General features: G+C 31.6%; 3 protein-coding genes across 3 annotated transcripts; all 3 read right to left on the bottom strand.

Annotated features, from left to right (window-relative positions):
• Positions 1–4,687: 4,687 nt before the first annotated feature.
• On the bottom strand, positions 4,688–6,398 carry LOC131177380 (protein FAR-RED IMPAIRED RESPONSE 1-like). The gene is made up of 4 exons (XM_058142343.1): positions 5,971–6,398; positions 5,118–5,910; positions 4,925–4,993; positions 4,688–4,807 (listed from the first exon to the last, which is right to left on the bottom strand). Exons 1-4 carry the CDS (start codon positions 6,396–6,398, stop codon positions 4,688–4,690), a joined length of 1,410 nt encoding a protein of 469 aa, XP_057998326.1.
• Positions 6,399–10,969: 4,571 nt separating this feature from the next.
• On the bottom strand, positions 10,970–12,447 carry LOC110670160 (transcription factor bHLH36). The gene is made up of 3 exons (XM_021832116.2): positions 11,984–12,447; positions 11,491–11,838; positions 10,970–11,379 (listed from the first exon to the last, which is right to left on the bottom strand). Exons 1-3 carry the CDS (start codon positions 12,296–12,298, stop codon positions 11,290–11,292), a joined length of 753 nt encoding a protein of 250 aa, XP_021687808.2. The 5' UTR covers positions 12,299–12,447; the 3' UTR covers positions 10,970–11,289.
• Positions 12,448–19,306: 6,859 nt separating this feature from the next.
• On the bottom strand, positions 19,307–20,890 carry LOC110670151 (transcription factor bHLH126). The gene is made up of 3 exons (XM_021832106.2): positions 20,458–20,890; positions 19,859–20,206; positions 19,307–19,728 (listed from the first exon to the last, which is right to left on the bottom strand). The coding sequence occupies exons 1-3, from the start codon at positions 20,755–20,757 to the stop codon at positions 19,663–19,665; spliced, it is 714 nt and encodes a 237-aa protein (XP_021687798.2). The 5' UTR covers positions 20,758–20,890; the 3' UTR covers positions 19,307–19,662.
• Positions 20,891–21,423: the final 533 nt, after the last annotated feature.

The raw sequence follows: 21,423 nt of genomic DNA, 5'->3' as shown, positions 1-21,423 counted from the left end.
AAATTATCGGATGAGGGCTAATAGCCCGTGCATAGCGCATGCTTCCCAGCATGGTTAAGGGTTCGAACCCTCCAGGTCAGATTCTTTTTTTTTTTAGAACACACCTTAACAAGATAAATATAGAGTGAGATAGTCAAAGATATTTAGAGAATGATAGAAATAAAAAGAGTTATAGCAGAGATATTAAGATTATCACATATATAAAGATAAATAAAGGAGAGAGAGATAAACATGTGGAGAGAGAGATATAGAAATATATAAATCAATATATGTGTTTATTTTTAATAACTCTTGTGTGTATATATATATTTTCATACAAAAGATTATCGGATGAGGGCTAATAGCCCGACTGGCGCATGCTTCCCAGCATGGTTAAGGGTTCGAACCCTCGAGGTCAGATTCTTTTTCCCTTTAAAACACACCTTAACAAGATAAAGTCATTTCCATTGAAGAAATTATTGGATGAGGGCTAATAGCCCGATTGGCAGTGCATGCTTCCCGGCATGGTCAAGGGTTCGAACCCTCCTGTGTCATATTTTTTCCTTTTAATATCACTATTCCCACTACATTTCCGTTTATTAAATGGGCAATTAATATCGGATGAGTGTTGAGAGGGTTTGTTGACTGCCATTAAGTTCCCTTCAAACAATAATAAGCGTTCAAAGATCTACCTAACGTAGAGATTGAGAGAGAATCGAAAATGGTGAGATCTTTCCTTTCAAACATTAATAAGCGGTCGACGTCCTCGTTCATTTTTAAGCGAAAGAAAGAATCCTCTCTTAAGAGCACCATGGGAGAAAAGGATAGGTTCTATTTCATTGTTGAGCGCAACACTAGCGAGGATCGTAAGCTCTTTATATCCTTTTATCTAATTTTTTTCTTTAGTCAATATAAAATAGAAATAAGTGATAATTTCTGATCTTTGATATGATATTTGTTTCTCATCCATTTTTTCGACATATCTGAGGATTCCAAATCATGTTACTCATCTGTGGCGATTTAAATTTTGATACCATAACACTTTTTGTCAAAGGTTTGGAAGGTCACTCATGGCAGGTTGCGGTTGTAGTGGATGAGAAAGATGGGAATTTATATTTCTGAGATGGTGTTGATGAACTTATCAAATACTACAAGTTGAAGCAGAAGTTACGTATCATATTTTACATCATCGATTACCAAATGAGTTGAGATGTTAATGTTCGATAAAAAGGAGTTGAGATTGATTATGGATTTCCACCATTTAGGAAGTAATTCAAATATCTTGGATGATGATGATGTAATAGGTGAATGTCTTGACTTTCGCATTATGAGTTTTTTTTTTATTTCTTTCATGCAACCAATAAAATAATAAGAACTTGCTTTGTTTTTCTCTTTATTATTATTAAATTTCATGTTTTTATAGAGCACAATGATAATCGATGCGAACCCCTTCCTACTCAGTCAAACTTTGTATCCGCATGATGAACACCGTGATTGGAAATACAAAGTGGTAAACTAGCCATTCTGAATTATGTTGAAAACTTTATTGATTATGTAAATTATTTTTCAAATAGTTATTGACATGTATAAAATGTATCTTGTGTTATTTACTAGAATATTCTAATTGAATTTGCGAAGACGTTTCTTGGCTTGAATGGGAGGTTGGTTCACATACAAGTACCTGGTGTGCGTAAACAATTTCAAGTTCGATGTGACTCGGTTTAGTCAAGAGGAGTCTTCAAGAAAGCAAGGTTTGAAAAAGGATGGCGTGCATTTGTGCGGGAAAACCAATTGGGAAAGGATGATGAGGTGGAATTCACTTTGTGATGGTGATGACTATAGGATTGAGTTTCAAACCGAAATTACAAGAAATTTGAGCGTAGCTACAGTTTGGATAGGGTCCTTTTTGGTGTTGTCTTATGTATATAGTATGCTAAGTTTATGTTTCATGAGACAATATGCTATGCTATCCTCTATGTGTGTCGAATGTTTTGCCATAATTTTTATCCTTACCAAGTTTGGAAGCTGGATTTTTTTTTTTGCAGTACTATTTTCATTGGCTTGGGGACTGCTATTGTATATGAATTGCGCATGTTACCAAGCCTTTGCTTTTCAAACTCAAGTTATTGCATATCTGCAATATATTAAAATTCTGATGGAATGCTTTTCCTCATTTGTGAAAATTAAGTCCTTATAAGAATACATAGGATGTTATATATAAATAACAGCAGGCTAAACATTTGTTCCAATTATGCATCTTCTAATTGACAGAATTGGTGTATATGCATTAACTATTGAGTAAGAGGAAAGCACTCCAGCTTGATCTCTAGCACCCCCCTCTCGACATTTTGTAGCTTGAGGCTTATTTATTGTTTTACCGTCCCATCTACTAAGGTGATAAAGATAGATACAATGCTTTACAATAAAGAGTTTCTTAGAAAGAAGATGAAGATAGATACAAATAAGGGTTTGTTCAATAAAACAATAGTATACTTCTTTAAACTTTTTCAAAAAGGTAATTGGAACTCACATAATATTAATTATGGTGGGTAGCTCAAGGAAAGCATGGGAACTCTCATCCTATTTACTCAAGTAGTTGTTAGATAGAAGAGAGATAATGAAAATTCAAATTATACTCTATCTCTTGACATCTCTTCCATTCAAAATTTTAATAAGGATAGTTATGTCATTTTATAAGCATTTGTGCTATTTGTGCCACAACATTTGTGCCATTTAGCACTGTCCTTTTTTTTAATGGCTTTATAGTGTGTCCTCTTAGTCAATTTGTCTTTTTGGATTTATTTTCCTTTCTTAGATTAAAAAATAAAGAAATGGAAAGAAAATAAATTAATTAGGGGGCGTGCATGTGCGGTAATTTGTCCATACAGCATGGTTTCCGAAGCAAGAGACACAGCTATTAGAGCCAAAGTCATCGCATGTGCCGAGGAAAGAAACCAAGAAAATTATTTCAAACAAAGAAAAAGTGAACATGACTTGAATGATTACATTACATTTTTATATGTAGATGGGGTGCATGTCTTTACTAGTCTTCTCTATTGAAATAAATCTCCCTATATCATTTTTAATTCAGAAATTTTGTTAAAAGAGGTTCTTAAAAATTTAAAATTAAAAAAATAAATTGAGTTTAATTCACTCTAAAAGTCTCAAGGAGAACATATTTAGAATATGAATATCTGAAGATAAAATTTATAGACAAACACATTTATAAGTAATTCAATCTGATATCATATTTAAGAAAATAAATTAAATCTAATTATATCTTAAAAGTTAACTTAAGATGATAAAATTTTTTCAAAATCTTATATATAATATAAATATTTTATTTTAAATTAATGAGAAATAATATTTAATTATTATTATGTGTTATCATAAATAATAAACACTTAATTATTAAAATATTAATTGGAACTCACATAATATTAATTATGGTGGGTAGCTCAAGGAAAGCATGGGAACTTTCATCCTATTTACTCAAGTAGTTGTTAAATAGAAGAGAGATAATGAAAATTCAAATTATACTCTATCTCTTGACATCTCTTCCATTCAAAATTTTAATAAGGATAGTTATGTCATTTTATAAGCATTTGTGCTATTTGTGCCACAACATTTGTGCCATTTAGCCTTTGTCCGACCATGGCTATGATTATAATCCAGAAATGTAATCTCAACTTAACAAGAAAAATGATCTTACACGAGTTATAATAAATTATATAATATGCTACGTCTTGCTTACATAAGGAGCAGAAGCAGACTAAAATTAGCTAACTAATTTTGATAAGTTATAAACGCAACTCTGACTATTTCATAAGATAAGTTGTAATAAAATTTAAAAAAATTGCTATTACATTGATGATACTATTCTAATTTCTTAACCAGTTCCATTGTAACGCTTAGTAGTATAATGGGTTCCTTAATGCCTAATACTATGATGGCTTGGTATAGTTCCACTGACAATCGGATTAATTCTGACATCGCAACATTTCCTTGTGTTTGGCTGCACGGTGTTTGGCTATTATGCCCAACCTTTACATGTAAAAGGACACAAGTTACATGAAATATCTAAAAAAATGAAATAAATAACATTAGTCTTGATTTAAAAAATATATATATACCGCTTTCGGCAATATTCGAGTTAATATTGTTTCTTGGTCGACCTCTACGCCTGCCCCTTCCACTGTTTCTATTCCTACCAGAATTTGCTCATTGAGTGATCTCCCTTACTGATCTATGCCTGTTTATCCGTGGCTGTCCACGACTGCGAGTCACATGTGGATTAAGAATAACTCTTTCATTTTCTTCGTTTTCATGTTAGTGTCAATAGTAGCCTATGCATTTCTGATAGGAGCAATCATTCCATCATTCTAGCTCAATAAATTCGCTTCAATTTAGCCAACCGTTGTTTCACAAATTTGATCTTATTGTCATCGTAAGCCAAATCGGATGCTTTTTGAAATAACCTCTCCATCTCCCTGTATTTCTCAAACTACTCTGTCATATGTGGGTACCCTCTGTGAAAAAACTTTTTACTATGGACACGGTTAACATCTTTTCTCCATCGCCTAAACAAATATCGTTCGTTGATGAACTTTATGTCTTTGAGTGACATCAACCTCATGAAATGGCAGCACAGTATTCCTTTTGATTCGAATTTCTTGCAATTGCAGCTGAAATATTGGCCATTTTCCCTTTACTCTACATCATAAACAAACTCCCTATGAAACCAGTTGTTGATTATGGATTTCTCCATAATTTTATGTCTCTCAATTCCTGGCTCATTATCTGCTTCACGCCTTCCCTTTTCAGTTGGCTGAATGACATGGCAATACCACATTCGTTAAATCTCCTCTTGAACGAGCTTGAATATTGAATTAGTAAATGCCTTTTGAAACTGTTGTTCCCATTTAAAAACAGATATGCAATTTACAACTGTGTTTTTTGATTTGAAATCAGCATAGAACTCCTTTTCATTCTTGTCACACATAGCAATCTCATACTGCTCCACAAATTGCTTTAGTGTGCTCATTGAGTTAACATACCCATCAAAATAGGCATGCATGCTCTCACTCCTTTGAGTCGAAACCATTCCATTAAAATGTGTGATTGAGATAAATTGGAACCCAATACTCCCTATCAACATATAGTTTGGAAAGCCATTCATTTCTTTCCAACCCATGCTTCACCACAAACTCATTCCAATTTCTCTCAAACATCTCGATGGTTAAGCTATCATATATTACAGCTTTAAACTCAAGGCATGCACTATCATAATCAGTAACACCCTTAAACTTCTCAGGTACCTTGCATAATATATGCCACAAGCAAAATCTGTGTCTAGTATTAGGCATTACCTCCCTAATGGCTTTCCTCATGCTCTCGCATTGATCTGTAAGAATAGAATTAGGATGAACATCTTCCATTGCTTCAAGCCACGTCATGAACAACCACTTAAAAGTGTTTACATCTTCATGTGAGATCAAGGCGCATCCTAATAAAATAGATTGCCCATGATGATTTACTCCAACAATGGTGGCAAATGGCAACTTGTATCGATTAACAAGGTAAGTAGTGTCAAAACTAACAACATCATTGAATTCCTCGTAAGCAGCTCGACTACGAGGATGAACCCATAGAACATTTGAAAGCCTGGAATCATCATCAAGATCAAATGAATAGAAAAACTCAGGATCGTTTCGTTGCATTCTCACAAACAACTTACGTATAGCCTCAGCATCACCATCACCAAGTCGTAGCCTCCTCTTTCGCTCAATGAAGTTTCGACAATCCTTTGACAAACAGCTTAAATTTTCTGGTCCACCTGCTTGAACTTCAAGCAACCTAATGCTTTTTGCGGGTCTTATGCGGCTATATCGTTTGCCTCCAATCTCCTCTTCATATCCATATTCGGTGACACTGAGCAACCATCAATCTAGACATAGAAGGTTCCAATTCGTGATTGTGACTTGAAATAACTTTTGAAATCGCCACATTCCATTTTCTCTTAGGATTGCATTAATCTTTGCAGGACAATTTATCCTTTTTGATGATTTCGCACCAATTGCTTTCCTTCCTTTATCGCAACTAATTGTTTGATATTTGCGAGATCCACCCCGTACATTAACTGCTGATCTTTTGAAAACACTAAAACCTTTCAATCTAGCATGTTCTTTATAGAAGTTGAACATAGTGCTGATACAAGGAAATAACATCCCTGTTAGAGGACCTTCTTCAATAGCATTAGTGTTTGCTACTGCTCTAATGCCTCCTTCGTTCATATCTTGATCACCAGCTGATTCATCTTCCTCCACATCTTCAGTGAACAAACTATCATCTTCACTAAAATCAAATATCTCATCAAACAATTGCCTACGATATGACCTTCCCTGACTTAACCCCGCCATAAAAAAATTGAAAAAACTGAGAGAATGAATCAACTTTAAAAGAAAAAACAAAGAATGAAAATATTTTAAGGAAGGCAAAAACAAAGAATGAAAATATTTTAAGGAAGGCAAAAACAAGGAATGCTCATCACTGCTGCATGTGTTAGCTCATATGTGTATGCATTAATAGACACACTTATCGAATCATCAGTTATTGAATGGTGTGCATGGCTGCAAGCAATAATAGCTTGTTGCATGCACGCTTTCCTTTGCATGAGCCATGAAATGAGCTATCTTACCAGCTCCAAGCTTTGAAGCCATTTTTAAATTGTTTCCTCTCTTTCTTTTAAGGGTATAATAGTAAAACTACATACATTAATACCATTTGAGCCAGCTCAAATTGAGCTATTTAGCAGCACTCTTAAAAGAATTGGATATACGGTTGTTGACGGTGGTCTCTATGTACTCTAATTGGCCTAAAAATATCAAAAGATTCTCTGCAATGCAATATCTTTCTTTATAGCAATGAGAGTAAATGTGAAAATCATGTAAATTTAAATTTAATTAATATTTTTAATATTTTAATTTATCTTAAACTTCGTTAAAATTTATTATAAATTATTTAAATTCATTTTAAATTTAATTATTACATATTTAATTTTATTTATTTAAATTAATAATTTATGAATTTAAATTAATAATTTATGTAAAATATATTTTTATTAATAATTTATATTTTAAAATTTTAATAATTTTACAAAATATTTAAATTTTTGTTCTCTAAATATAATAGATAAAAATTTAAAAATTTTATTATAAATAATATATAAATTATATTCAATTATTTATTTATATAAATGAATTTAGCAATAAAAATTCAATCTATAAAATTTGAATTTAATTTAAACATAATATATATATATTTCAAATTTAAATTCATCATAAAATAAAGTATATATTAAGAAAATTTGTTATTTACACTAAGATTTATGAACATTCAACTAATAAAAAATAATATATATGCCTTGAGTATATGAATTCCTGTATAATATATAAATTTAATTCAAAATATAAATATAGATATATATATTTAATAGATGAAATTTTTTATTTATCTTATATATTAAATATATAATAAATTAAATATGGACCAAAAAAAAAACTACTTTAAAATACTGAAATCATTGATTCTTTGTAGTCAAGACGAGAAAAACGTGGCCTGAAGCGGTGTGTGTGAGACACTCTCACTTTACCACTGAAGAAATTGCAACTCAATCATTTTCACATTTGGTGGACCGCCATGTCGGTTTTGCATTTTTTTAGCTCAATCATATCATTTTTCTTCATTTATTTTTAATTGAAATTTAAAATTCAATTCTCATAATTTAAAAATAATTTTTTAATACCTTCGAAATAAAATTCATATAAAATAATGGATGTTGTGAAAATGCATTAAAATTTAAAAATGAAAATGACTGATGATAAGTTATTTTTCAAAAATAATTCTACAGTTTTGTGGTCTCTTTTAATGTTTTTTTCAAGTACTTTTACCTTTTCTAATTAAGGAATAAAGAAGATATGGGTCCTTCCCCCTTGAAAATTCAGATCAGTAACAATGTTATAACATTATTTTGTATAATAAAATTGTCCCATATTAGATCCATGCATAAATTATAATTATATGTAAGTGCGGCACACCATGGGATCCAAGTTAATTAATTCACCAAAAAATAATTAAATGACACCAATATATATGGGTGGAGATCCGTTTATAGTATCAACAAGAAGATTTGGAGATTAATATGCCTTGTTAAATTTTAGGGGTAGTCGGAGAATATGAACAGTTACATAGAAGAAATATAATTAAAGATAAGGATTAGGTTAGCTGTTTCGTATCTTTACTTTATTACAAGTAGTGGTTAGGAAATAATTATATAGGTACCAATCTCACACCCATCTTTCCATCCTTTATTAAATAGCCAATGAAGTGAAAATGGTGGGCTCAAGAGCTACATTCCTCTTGGCCAAGTTCTTATGTTTTTTTGGGAGAAGCAAACATAATGAAATTTCTGCTCAAAGTTTGGTATACCTATTATGTGATTATCAACTCATTGGTCTTCAAGTCTTTAATAAAATGCAAAGGACTATTATTTAATGTCTCACTCTCTATTGATATGCTTCTTTTATCTCCCAACTTTAATTTTCTCCTTGGACTATTACCTAAATCATGAAGGTCTCGAGTTGTAAATGCATATAATCTCACCCAAACCTGAGGAATTAGTTCTCGATCTTTTTCTGCATATAATCTCACCCAAACCTGAGGAATTAGTTCTCTATCTTTTTCTTTCTTTCAGAATTCTATCTCTTCTTTCTTTTCTTTTTTTTGTGCCTTTCTGGTTCGTTTCAGGCTCAAAATAAGATTGAAACTGAATTAGAGTTTCATGGATTTGACTTGGATTAAAATTATTTTCCTCATTTTAAATCAGACTAAATTATTTCTATTAAATTCAAACTAATATTTTAAAAAAAATCAACTATTTAATTGACTTAAATCGAATCAAAGCGAAATCAATTAAACTTACGATATTAGAGTATTTAGATCAAAACCTTATTGTGATTAAAATTATTTTTATACAAAACTTGGTATCTTTTTAACATAAATAAAAGAAATGCATATTTAAGAAGATAACTCTCAAATATCATATCAATTAGAATTTGACCATATGCAAAAATGAGTTGGTCGGTGGTATATATTCTCTCAAACACAAGATGAACATCCATTTTCTTTTAAATAAAATGTCTTTATTTATTTATTTATATAAAACACATACAAAAATGTTCACATATAAAAAGAATATCATGTAAAGAATAATAGAATATTTCAATGTGCATATGATTCTTAATTGCAAATATTAATAAAAATAGCTTAATTTCATTATAATAAAACTTGAGGAATTTACATATATTGTATTGCAATCCTACTATTAAAAAGAATTCCATATTAAGAAAGATAAGAAAACTCACGAATGCATATTTCTAAATAATTATTGGTATGTGATGAGATGATGAACCTATATATTGATTGCTCTTCATCTCTTATCTATATAAACAAAAATTTATTGTGACTGATATTATTAGTTCAAAACCGAGTGAAGCATCCAACGTGACAGGATAAAATATCCAACATGGCAGTCAAAATATCAGTGCTCAGTCTAATGGTGTAATAGTCAGATTGAGTAGAAGAATGTTTAGGTAGCCAGACCGAGCAGTGGGTGCTCTAATAAGACCTGGATTGGCTAAGAAAGAAAAGCCGAGACAATACTCTTCCAGTGAGCAGAGCATCAACGGTGCTAGTTAATAATAAGGTCAGATCTTCAGAAAAAAAAAATTGCAATATTAACCCAATATTCAAGATTCATACAATTCATGCAGATAGTTTCAATGGCTATTTAGCCCTATGATATATAAATATGAGAAACAATCATTAATCAGGTATGCTTACTCTGCCAAATTTTTTATAGAAATTTCCCTTGTTCAATCTACCTACTTTCAATGCGCATCACTAACTTGAGTATGGGAGTGGTTAGTCAATAGGCTACCGACATTATTTCTTTCTGTTTACAGATTTACTTTGCATTTAGACTAATTTTCAGAGGTTAACAAAAACATCAGTGACTTAAAATTTAGATATATATTTATTATATAAATTAAAGATTTGTCTAATTATATGCGTCTCTTTGAGAGTCTCATGTATTAATTAGAGACACTCTTTATAAGTTTACATATACCTTCTCTACATGAGAATAGCTTTCGCCAATAATCAATACATGTATGTAGTCGAAGAATGCTATATAGAAGCCCACGCCTACAATAATCACATTCATTTTTGAACTCTTCACTAGAAGAAAAGCAAAAAAAAAATATCAACCATATGTGCTCAAATTATGGTGAAGCTTATTACCAAGAGACAAACTAATCATTAGTGGCTAATTAACCAAAGAAGGGCTTTCATGGAAACAAAATTTACTGCAGAATAAAAACAAAACTCCATCAGTGATTTCTAAATGATTATACGTGCATTCTCGATCTACATCATGAATCCTTACAATATTTTAATACTGCCTGCCAATATGATGAAATAATGCCTTGTAATTTATTTCTAACAGCAAATGAACGAACTTATTAAAGGCATCATAAAATGGTAAAGTTCATATGCTATAGCCTTAAATTAAATTAATTGAAAATCAATGCACCCCAAGAGAAGAAAAAAAAACTAATTCAAATGGTTGATTCAATATTTTGAAATTGAACTTGACAATGTATGCACTATTACTTCAGGAAAATTATTTCTGCATAATGAAGATAATCCATGGGTGATGGGACAGCCTATTGGGCAGCATTAATTAACCTGCAGTGGCTTCTACAGAATTTTATCCTACAGTCTTCCTTGCCATTTCTACAACGATCGATGAATTGATGTAGCTGATAGTTAAATTATGCAATCATGTAAACAACAAATGATTATTTTGGTTCATATATATTCGTGCATTGATGGTTAGTTTCTCATCTATCTAAGAAAATGCAAAGTTGGATGAGTTTATACTCGATTAATTAATCCATATATCAGAAGCAGGTGTGGGAACATGGAAACCATGCCCTTAAGGATCACCATCTCCTGCGGTCGTGCAATAGATGGCACTATTTCTATATCTTCTGTCTGAAGATGTTATACTAAATATTGTCGCAGTCCAGCTAATCAGTATCTCACAAACAGATTGGGTGCAATATTTTTATATTCATACAAAAATGAACAGAACCAACCTCAAGCTTTCATGAAATGAAAATTAATCAGATGATGCCCTTTGTGCTGGAGGATTTAATTCCTAATGAACATGTATGGATATATTGTTTATTAATTGGAATTTTCAGTACTTGTTGAAGGAATTGCTTCAATTAGTTTATTTTGCAGCTCAGATATATCAATGCATGTCATGTAGCTCACCTGCGAAAACAAAGGAATGTTGCACTTAGACAAGAACTATAGAATAAATAAATAGACATAACATTGACCCTAAACGTTGCTAGTGATCATTAATTTGGTTATGGATGGCACCTCAGATTGAATGGTATGGATAACTCTTTGATTTACTTTGGTGGAAATACAACTAACGACAGATAGCCCTTCTTCAAGTAGCAATTGCAGTACTCTTGAAATATGCAAAACTTGCTTCCCAAAGCCACTATTGATCACGACCTCAACCCCAACAAAAGATGAGCGTACCACTACAGAAGTTGGTGCAAAGCTATTTAACCTCTCAACCTCAGCCTCATGGCCAAGAACCCTCAAACTGGATAGGTTTTTCATCTCATCTCGGTGGACACTAAGTTCTTTAATCTTCTTTTGCAGGTCTTTTATATATTTCACTGTTTGGTGGATGTGATCTGATATTGCACGCTTTCCCTGCAACTCCATAAAGGGAAAATGAATACCCTAATGAAACCCACAAAATCTTTGCTGAGAGGGGGAGAGAGAGAAATTCTTGGACATAATTGAACAATTATCAAGCATATATAAAGAAATTAAAACGAAGACAACAATTCATCACCTTGATATATTCAAGAGGTAGCAGATTTCTAAGAGAAGTGTAAAGGGTGGCCATATCTTGCCTTCTTCGTCTCTCAATCTCTCTATGCATGGTCCTCTTGGTACTACTTTCAGCAGAGTTCTCATCTTTCTTGTGACTAAAACATGGGTTTCGCTGCTGGTCTTTTCCATTTTTATTCTTCTTGCTTGGGTCAATGCCATCCACTGTAGAATGACCCTGCAGAATGAGGATCAGATCTTGTGGAATTGTGTTTTCCTGGTACGGAGTAGAAGAAATCTCGAAGGACAGTTCGTTGTTTTGGTGTGAGGGAAACATGGCGGCACTGAAGAGGTGTATGCAATTATTTGGTCGTTTCTTTTTCTGCCCCCATACAAGAGAGTAAATTGGGTTGGGACAAAGAATGGATGCGTTTGTTAGGGTTTGAGATAAAGGATGGAGGCCAACAAGGCCAAGATTCCATTGTCTGACCGTCTAAGATGGATAAGAATTGATATGATTTTTCATCATTTTAAAAGGAGCTCCCGAGGCTTATCGGATCCACACTCACCACCTAATTTACATTTGACAATTAAGCCTTCATTTTTAGATAAAAGTTTTTTCAAAAAAACTTTTTTTTAAAAAAAAAAATCTTATACGGTTTACGGAAATGGACTCTTGTTAAAACTATGATAATTTTAATAAGTTTTTTGTTCTCATATAAGTAACATACGCACGCTATCCACAATCGATGTGAGATCTCGAAAGACTACTTCCTGGGCATGCCCGACCTACTCGTGAACTTTAATCAAGCCACACCAAAATACTCTATCTCACTTTTTATTTTCACTCAAGATCACACCATTTTTTGGTTGAGAGATAGACACACACATATGGATTAGTGACGAAAATGGACGCTTGTTAAAACCATGACAATTTTAACAAGATCATTATTCCCATATAAACCACACGCACGCTGTCCACAAGCAATGTGGGATTCCGAAGGACTATCTTACTTTACTCTACCTGCTCTCAAATAAAATATTAAAAAGGAGGTTTTATTATTTACGAATCTTTGAAACAGTTTATAATGTTATGAGGTTTTTAATTGAAATTAATTAACTAATTTTTTTTACTTGATTTAAAAAGTGTTTTAATAATTAGTAAATAGAAAATTTTATTAATTAAATATAAATTTTGATAATTAAAATTTCTAAATAAAAATAAAACTAAAAAAATATGAGCTTATTAATTCATATTTATTATTTTTAATTTTAAGACAAGATTAAAAAAAATAAATTTACAGTCTTTTATTTTAAATTTAATTATTTTAATTTTAAGACAAGATTAAAAAAAATAAATTTACAGTCTTTTATTTTAAATTTAATTAAAATTTTTTATTATAGGAAAAGCATAAAGATAGATGAAATAAGGAGAACAAATTGAGATATAAAAAGCATAAAGTGAATGATGAAATTATAGCTTTTATAAATTTCAGATTGTAATATTTAAACAGCGTAAAATTTTTAAATTTTAAATTTAAACAGTGTCTCATATTTTAAATTTATGACAAATTTATCTAATTTATCAATTATTTTTCTACAATATTAAAGATTAAAATATAATATTTTATCATTGAATGGTGTTATCACTCCTTCTCTATTATGCACGTCTCACATTGTGTTAAATTAATTTTATTTGTGAAATTTAATATAGAATCGATCATAAATTTACTTTTTTTTTTTATCTAATTGAGAATTAAAAAAAAAAAAAAGGGGCGGGGGGGGGGGGGAGAGGGATAGGAGGAGGGGAATAGGCCAGAATCACGTTTTTGGAAACAGAGTACAGGGAATTCAGCAATTCCTGCTAAAATGTCACCATCTCTCCAACCATAATTTCCAAGCGTCCAACACCTAGAAGGCAAGCCAAATCAATTTCCTTGCTTTGATTAAGCCTAGCTTCTCTGTACCATCATAATTGGGGGAATTTTTTTTTACCCAAAGGCATACACACACAAACGATTTAGAGACAGAATACACTTTTTAAAATTATGTCAATTTTAACTCATATAAATCACCTGCACATGTTATCCATAATCGATGTGAGATTTCGAAAGATCAGCCTTTCTTGTGGTGGACCATGTGTACGCGACTCATGTGTTGAGAGTTAAGCCCACGCACACATCGACCTCATCCTCTCAAGCTCTTTGATTTTTTTTACTCAAAATTATAAATACACATTGAGAATTCAGTGATATGACACACCCTTAATAAAATTATGACAATTTTATCAAGGTATATTATTATAAACTGTCTACACACAATATCCACAACTGATGTGGATCCCGCATGACCAATTAAGAGAATTGAATGTGGAAGAAAAAGAGACTTTACCTCACACGTAATTGGATTTTGAAAAATGATCATCAATGTCTTCAGTCGACAACGATATCGTTGAACTAACAAACTAGTCATAGTTAGCATGTAGCACATGATCTCTCAAGTTGTATTTTAATTATTGCAAGTTGATGAGGGCAAGCTCAGTTCTAATTTATTTTTTAATTTCTAAACTTACGCATATAAACTAATGTGTAAGTATATAATTATAGAGAGGAAGTGGAAACCAGCAGTCCGAAAATAAATATGAATGCACCAATAATTAATTAGGTATTAGCATTAGAAGTGGCATGTATCAACAATATCATGTGAAGATATTCAACAGATAAAGGAACATATATAATATTATTTATGGACCAAAGATGTTGGACCAGCACCATTTATTGCAGTTTGTGAACGCAACATATAAAAAAAAAAAAAAAAGGAAAACGTCAGATGAAGATTCTAACATCAGCTTTCAGTAGTGATTGATGCAATTAAAAAATTTATTTTGCTGATTAATATAATATATGTATATTAATTAATGAAATTTATATATATATATATTAATAATTTAAATACATCAGTCGCTTCAACCGTAACAAAGATTATCAATTCTCAACTTTTAATAAGTTTTGGCCTAATTATTCCATTTAATTTGATTGTGGCTATATGGGATTTGGTGGGTTTCTATTCTATTTATTTAATTAATTGCAAAAATGAGGCCATATGATAAGCTACGTGTGCAGACTGCTAAGTGATTTATATAAATGTAATTATCAAATCTATATTTATACTCTTAAACTTATTCAATTTAATTTATTATGTATAGTCCTAAATTTTTTAAAAATTTTATCACGTTTCTTAATTTATATATTTTATAATATTTAAATACAATTTTATCTTACCCACAGTGTGAGTACACAAAATAATAATAATAATAATAATAATAATAATAATAATAATAATAATAATAATAATTTGAATATAATTATCTAATTATAATAAGACATGTGAAAAATTTGCTGAAGAAAAGAAAAGAAAAATACAACTACCAACCCTTCCTTTTCTCCTTTTCCTATTCTTTAAACAAAGGGTATCAACCCCTCCGTATAGTCTTGTGCAAACAAACATTCTTGATGCTATTGATATCTGATAATTAAGAGAAGCCAAAAATTAGGTTGGATAAAATGCAAAGAAACAAAGGCTCCTGTTTAGGATTTGGACTCACGAATTTCCACTTGGATGGCAAAACGTCCACGAATTTGGAATTATACTAAAATTGTTTATAAATTTAAATGAATCTCATTCAAGCAAAAACACAAACACCTACAGAGCAATACTGTACAAGCAAGAAAAACAACTTCCATTAAAAAAAAAAATAGAGAATGATGATTTGCACAGATAGAGAAATCGCGGGCGTTGTTAATGCATGCAAAGACCAAAAACTACAGAAATTAGAGGTACCCATCAAACATATTTGTGCAGCAAGCTCAAAAAAGGTGTAAAAATACCATTCAACAAAAAAGCGTCAGATAACACCAAAGAAGGAACATTTTGGTTTCTTCAAGACTTCAACTACAAGCAGATTTAGAAGGACAACAAGAAATTTTTGCCTTGCAGGAAATTGCACTTATTACTTCAGCTAATCAATTAACAAATTCTCATTTCACATTAAATTATATCAGTAAGATTGAGTTTTGCTTATGTTTAAGCCAAACAGAAAAAGGCCCAGTACCATTAACTGAAGCCAAACTCACCAGCCATCTGGAGGGACTCTGGCATGAAACACAAGCATAGTAGTTGGGCTAGACCTGGAATAATTTTTGAAAATGGCTAATTTTGGATTCTATCAACAACAATATTTGAAAAGCAAAAGATAATATTTCTAATTCATATGAATTACAGGACATTTCTCAACTGAAAGAATAATATATATATATGCGAAGATAGTAGTTCTTAGAATCTTTAACAGAAATGATAATATATGAGCAGAGGGGAGGGATACCGTATGGCTTTCAACAAGAGACGCCAAGTCAGTTTTCTTAGGTTAATCCAATTCCCTGAGTTGAGCTTGCAGCTGAACCCGGCTCTCCACAACTTGTAACATAAAAAATAAACACACAGTTTAATCAGTTGATACTTTTTTTAATTTCTAATAATTTAATCTTTAAAGTTTGATTCTTAACAGATTAATTAACTCTATTAATTTTGTTAATTTATTTTTTATTTGAAATAATTTAATTTTTAAATTTTATTTTATTAATTAAATAATATTTATACTTAAATTTTATATTTAAATAATTGTTTATTTTACATTTAAATTATTATATATTTTAAATATTTTTTATAATTATAATTTTTAAAAATAAAATAAAAAAATAATTAATTAGATTATAATTTTTTTAAATAATAAAAATTGTTAATAACAAATAATAACAGTTTCGTTAAGGCCATAGTCGACTATGACCCTTTACTTTTGGTTCCTTCTAGTTCTAAAGCCAACACGTGAGTAGATGTGACATGCAATGTGTAAGCTCCCATATTTAAACGAGAAAATTTTATTTTATTTTTATGAAATTATAGATTATATTTTGTAAAACCCAGAATTTATATGAGACATCGTAGAATAGTTTAATTATTTTAATAATTTATTTTCGTGAAATAGGTTAATTTGTTGGTTGTTTATTCATATTCATGCGATCGGTCAACGAAGAAAGATGAGCGTACGTTCCCTCTTCTCTGTCATTGAAAATATAAAAATACGTTCATAATTACATACTCAATTAATTTTGATACCACAATTAAATTAGTAAATTCATATAAGTCATATTCTAACAACTGGCACTCACTGCAAGACAGAATGGGAAAGGGAAAGGACAACACCTTTCCAGTTGTCACATAAGAAAATAAAATGAAATTTCGCATAATGAATTTTTTGTTTGAATTTTATTTTAGCGATATTACATACAAATAATATCTTTTCTTTATTTTTCCTGTAAATTAATTTATGTGATAAAAATAAATTTATTTAGATATATCATATGAAGATTCGTCCTTGCCTATAACAACTTCTCAAACTTAGATAAAAAAAAAAAAAAAATCTCAAAAGCAAATTATAATCTCTGCCTGAAAAAATCCAGCGCCAGAAAATGATTGAGTAGTGTGATGCCACATATATCTTCATTAACATCGATAACAGAAACAGAAGAGATCCCAGGTGTTTCGTAAAACTATCGAGTGAATTCTGTGCTTCAACAGTAGTGAAAAGATGAGTTTCAAGAACTTCCATATACCAGATTTGTCATCATCTAAAATTGGAATGCTTACCTTCCAGTTCTATTTCTTTCTAACTTATGGAAATTAACTGTGAATTGCACATAACAGATATACCAAATGGTTAATATAGGCGTATGTAAATTAGAGAATATTATTAAGGAAAAAAAAAAAAAAAAACAATACTTAATTTTACCTTCAAGCTTAAAGGTTTTACCAGGCATTACGAAATGTAGCTGCACCTAAAGCTTATATCCCAAAATGTAAAATGATGAATTATGAGTAGAAGTATATTCTTCTATCCAGTTTAAGGACTTATATGCTAATCTCGTATGTGTCCATACTCCCAGCAGAAGAACAACGTCATGAGGCATCTTCTAAAGTACAGTTTCTATGTCAATATATATCAAGAGAGAGAAATAGAAAAGAGGGGTGTTCTCTATGCACTAAGGCTCCATATCTTACGAGAGATGAGATCTTTTCTCTGCTCACACCTTGTAATGACTAATAAACAACCACACGACAGAGAAAATGTAGCAACCAGCTTAATTATTCCAAAAATGTCATCCTAAAGGTATTAGAATAATTTCTAAGATGAGGAACAGAAAATGCTCGTTATCTCTGTGCATGTGGAGCATAACAAAGACGAAGATATCTCAATAATGCAGATTGTACGGCTGGGGTTTGCATGCAGCAAGCACGTGAAACCATCATCTCATCAGTGCCAATGTCTTTAAAGGTATAGAGAATATTGTAAACATAAAATACACAGATATTTTAACAGGTGTATATGTTCACAAGATGGCATCAAATCCTACTGGATAATGGATAGGGATCTTTGGGAGTTGGGCATATATATATATATATATATGAATTGGGTTCGGTACAACGAATTATCTTGGACAATATACCTCATTCTGCCGGCTGGTGGCGCACCAAATTTTTTAGGAAACTAACCCACAAAAATTATGTATTTCCATTTGAGAGATCATTCTCTTGCATATGCCAAACCACCATATATGTACTTGAATGCTATAAAGAGCAGCAAAATTAAGTATAAAAAAAAAAAGTCAAGATGCAAGTTCAACATCATTTACCTAACAATAAATCAAAAATATGTGCACATGAAGGAGATGTCGAAGTTGATAGGAACGAAAATATATATCATGACCCAAAAACAGGAGGAATTGAAGGCACAGATCATAATTCCATATAAAGAAGCTCAGGACTGAGACTTCTAAAAGATTTGGAAATAGTAGTGGTTTTTCCTTTCTATATAAAGTTTTCAAAAATATATAATCCTTGAGCTATCACATGTCTAATTTAATTATCTCTAGCTGTTGTTTTAACTAAACCATAATGTAAATTACACTATAGCATATTCTCTTAAATAATTGATCAGCCCAGATACAGTTCAGCTAAAAATACTGTAAGTTGTTTCTTAACCAAGGATATGCATATGAGAGAGGGGAATAAATCTACACAGTAGGAGGACATAATCTGATAATTTTCTCTTTTTTCGATAGGTAAATTATAAGAGTACCTTGATAGACCGATCACACACTCAAGCCTTTTACACCAACACACGTCTGGAAACACACCACGGCATCCCCCAACACACACACAAACCAAAGGAAAAAAAAAAAGAGTTTTGCGAAAAAAAATTTCCCTCAAATAATAATTCAGCAATGAATGATTAATATAGGCAGTATCTAAAATCCTTTAAAAAGCTAAATCATCCAAATTACAAATGAAAAGAGGGAGATCGCCTTCTATAAGCTTATGCACGTTATGCCGCACATAAGGCTTAAAGAAAATTTCTGAACTAACTGACCTCAAATATTTTATCATATAACTATACTAACAAAAAGACACATTTCTCAAAAACATAAGGGTAGAGCATCCTCGCATTCATCTTATTATAAGGAAAATCATCTAATCAAGCAATTACTACCAAGTCAAGTGTTCGGATCAAAAGTTAGAAATGTACAGTGCAGAAATGGGGTCCTCAAATCACCAACTTAGTTATTTGAATAAAGAACATCACTAAGATCAAGGGACAAGCGGGTTTAATTTCTGCTGCAGCTCGGACATATTTAAGCAAGCTGAATCTTTCACCTGTGAAGTAAACATCACAAGTGAAGTTAAGCTGCTCCTAAACTTGATTAATTACAATTTGATAGCAACTTCAAAACATGTATGCTTAAAACCCTAAACCTAGCAATTGAGAATAAGTGATTATATATACCTCAGCCTGGACGGTGTGAAATACCCTTTCATTCACTTTGGTGGAAACACAGTTAACTACAGAAAGCTCAGATTCAAGGAGTAGTTGCAGTGCTCCTGATAGTGTCAAATCTTGCTCCCTAAAGCCACTGCTGAACACAATCTCAATGCCACCCAAATTAGGCCGGATTATGACTCCCGTACTTGGGGAACAGTTGCTTGAACTTCCGCTACTTTGTAGGGGAATATCTCTAAAATTAGTCTTCTGCTTTAACTCATTCCTCTTGGCATCTAGTTCTTTGATCCTCTTCTGCAGGTGCTTTATATAATTCACAGCCTCGTTCATGTGATCAGATATTGAACGCTTTCCCTGAACCCTTGTGAGTTGTGGCGTCATAATTCTCAATAGAATTGTAATAATCTTTAACCCCAAAACTCACACAAACGCACACAGAAAAGGGAGGGGAAAAGCAGTTTTCTTTGAGAAATTAAGAGGCAGGAGCCATATAAAGTAAACCCATTTGTGAACAAAATTGTAAAAATGAAACGTAACCCATGAAATATTTTACAAGTATAATCAATTAATATAGTGGAAACAATTAAGAATAGGCAAGTTCTGACCTTGATATATTCAAGAGGGAGTAAAGATCGAAGGGATGCATAAAGGGTGGCCATTTCCTGCCTCCTTTGGCGTTCAATATCCCTGTGCAATAACTTCTTCTTATTATTACCGTTATCCCTAGCAGTCTCATCATTGTCCATAGAAATGGATTTTCGCCGCCTACTTTTTCCCAAGTCATCTGTTAAATCAGGACTGCCATAGAGTACAGGGTGAGGGAGAATTATATCTTGTGGGATTTTGTGGGGAGCATTAGAAGAAATCTGGAAGCACAGCTCATTGCCTTGGTGTAAAGGAAACATAGTTGCAAGCTTGAAGGGGTAAGGTGGAGATTAAAGAAGCAGATACGTTTGTTAGGGTATGTGATCTTCTATGGCCCAGAGATGCCAAGATTCCCTCAATTTTCATTTTAATTTTTTTTATAATTGAACAAGATGACCTAACCAGCCATTTATTAAAAGCTTGGTTGTGAGCACTGTAGCTTCGTACAAAAGTTAAATCCACTATTTGCTTTCACATTTGGTGGTCAATTCTCCATAAACAATCATTTATTTTTATTTTATTTTATTTTATTTTGGTCTCATTTTTTTTCCATTATTGCATCAATTTGAGAGCAAATTATGGTTGGCCGTGACGTGTCAAGCATGTATTCAGAAGGGCTACATTATTGGTTTGACTTTGTTTTTTTCTTTGCTAGAGGGAAATTTTTGACTTAGAATACCTCCGGGTGAGAATAAACGTGTACACTTGTCGACATCAACACGACATAAATGCATGATGGTAACCCAACTCTTCTTTCCCCTTTTTCATCAGCATCATCGAAATTATTATTATTGCAAATATCTGAAGTTGCACTTAAGATTGTAAAAATTTCATCAATCATATTCGCCTACTTGTCATTGATTTTGGCATTCAATTTGCACTTAAGACTGGAAATATTTCACAACTCATAGTCCAACCCTAATGTA

Source organism: Hevea brasiliensis, unplaced genomic scaffold (assembly GCF_030052815.1).
Source record: "Hevea brasiliensis isolate MT/VB/25A 57/8 unplaced genomic scaffold, ASM3005281v1 Scaf431, whole genome shotgun sequence".
NCBI lineage: Eukaryota > Viridiplantae > Streptophyta > Magnoliopsida > Malpighiales > Euphorbiaceae > Hevea > Hevea brasiliensis.
This window is presented reverse-complemented; position numbering and strand designations above follow the sequence as displayed.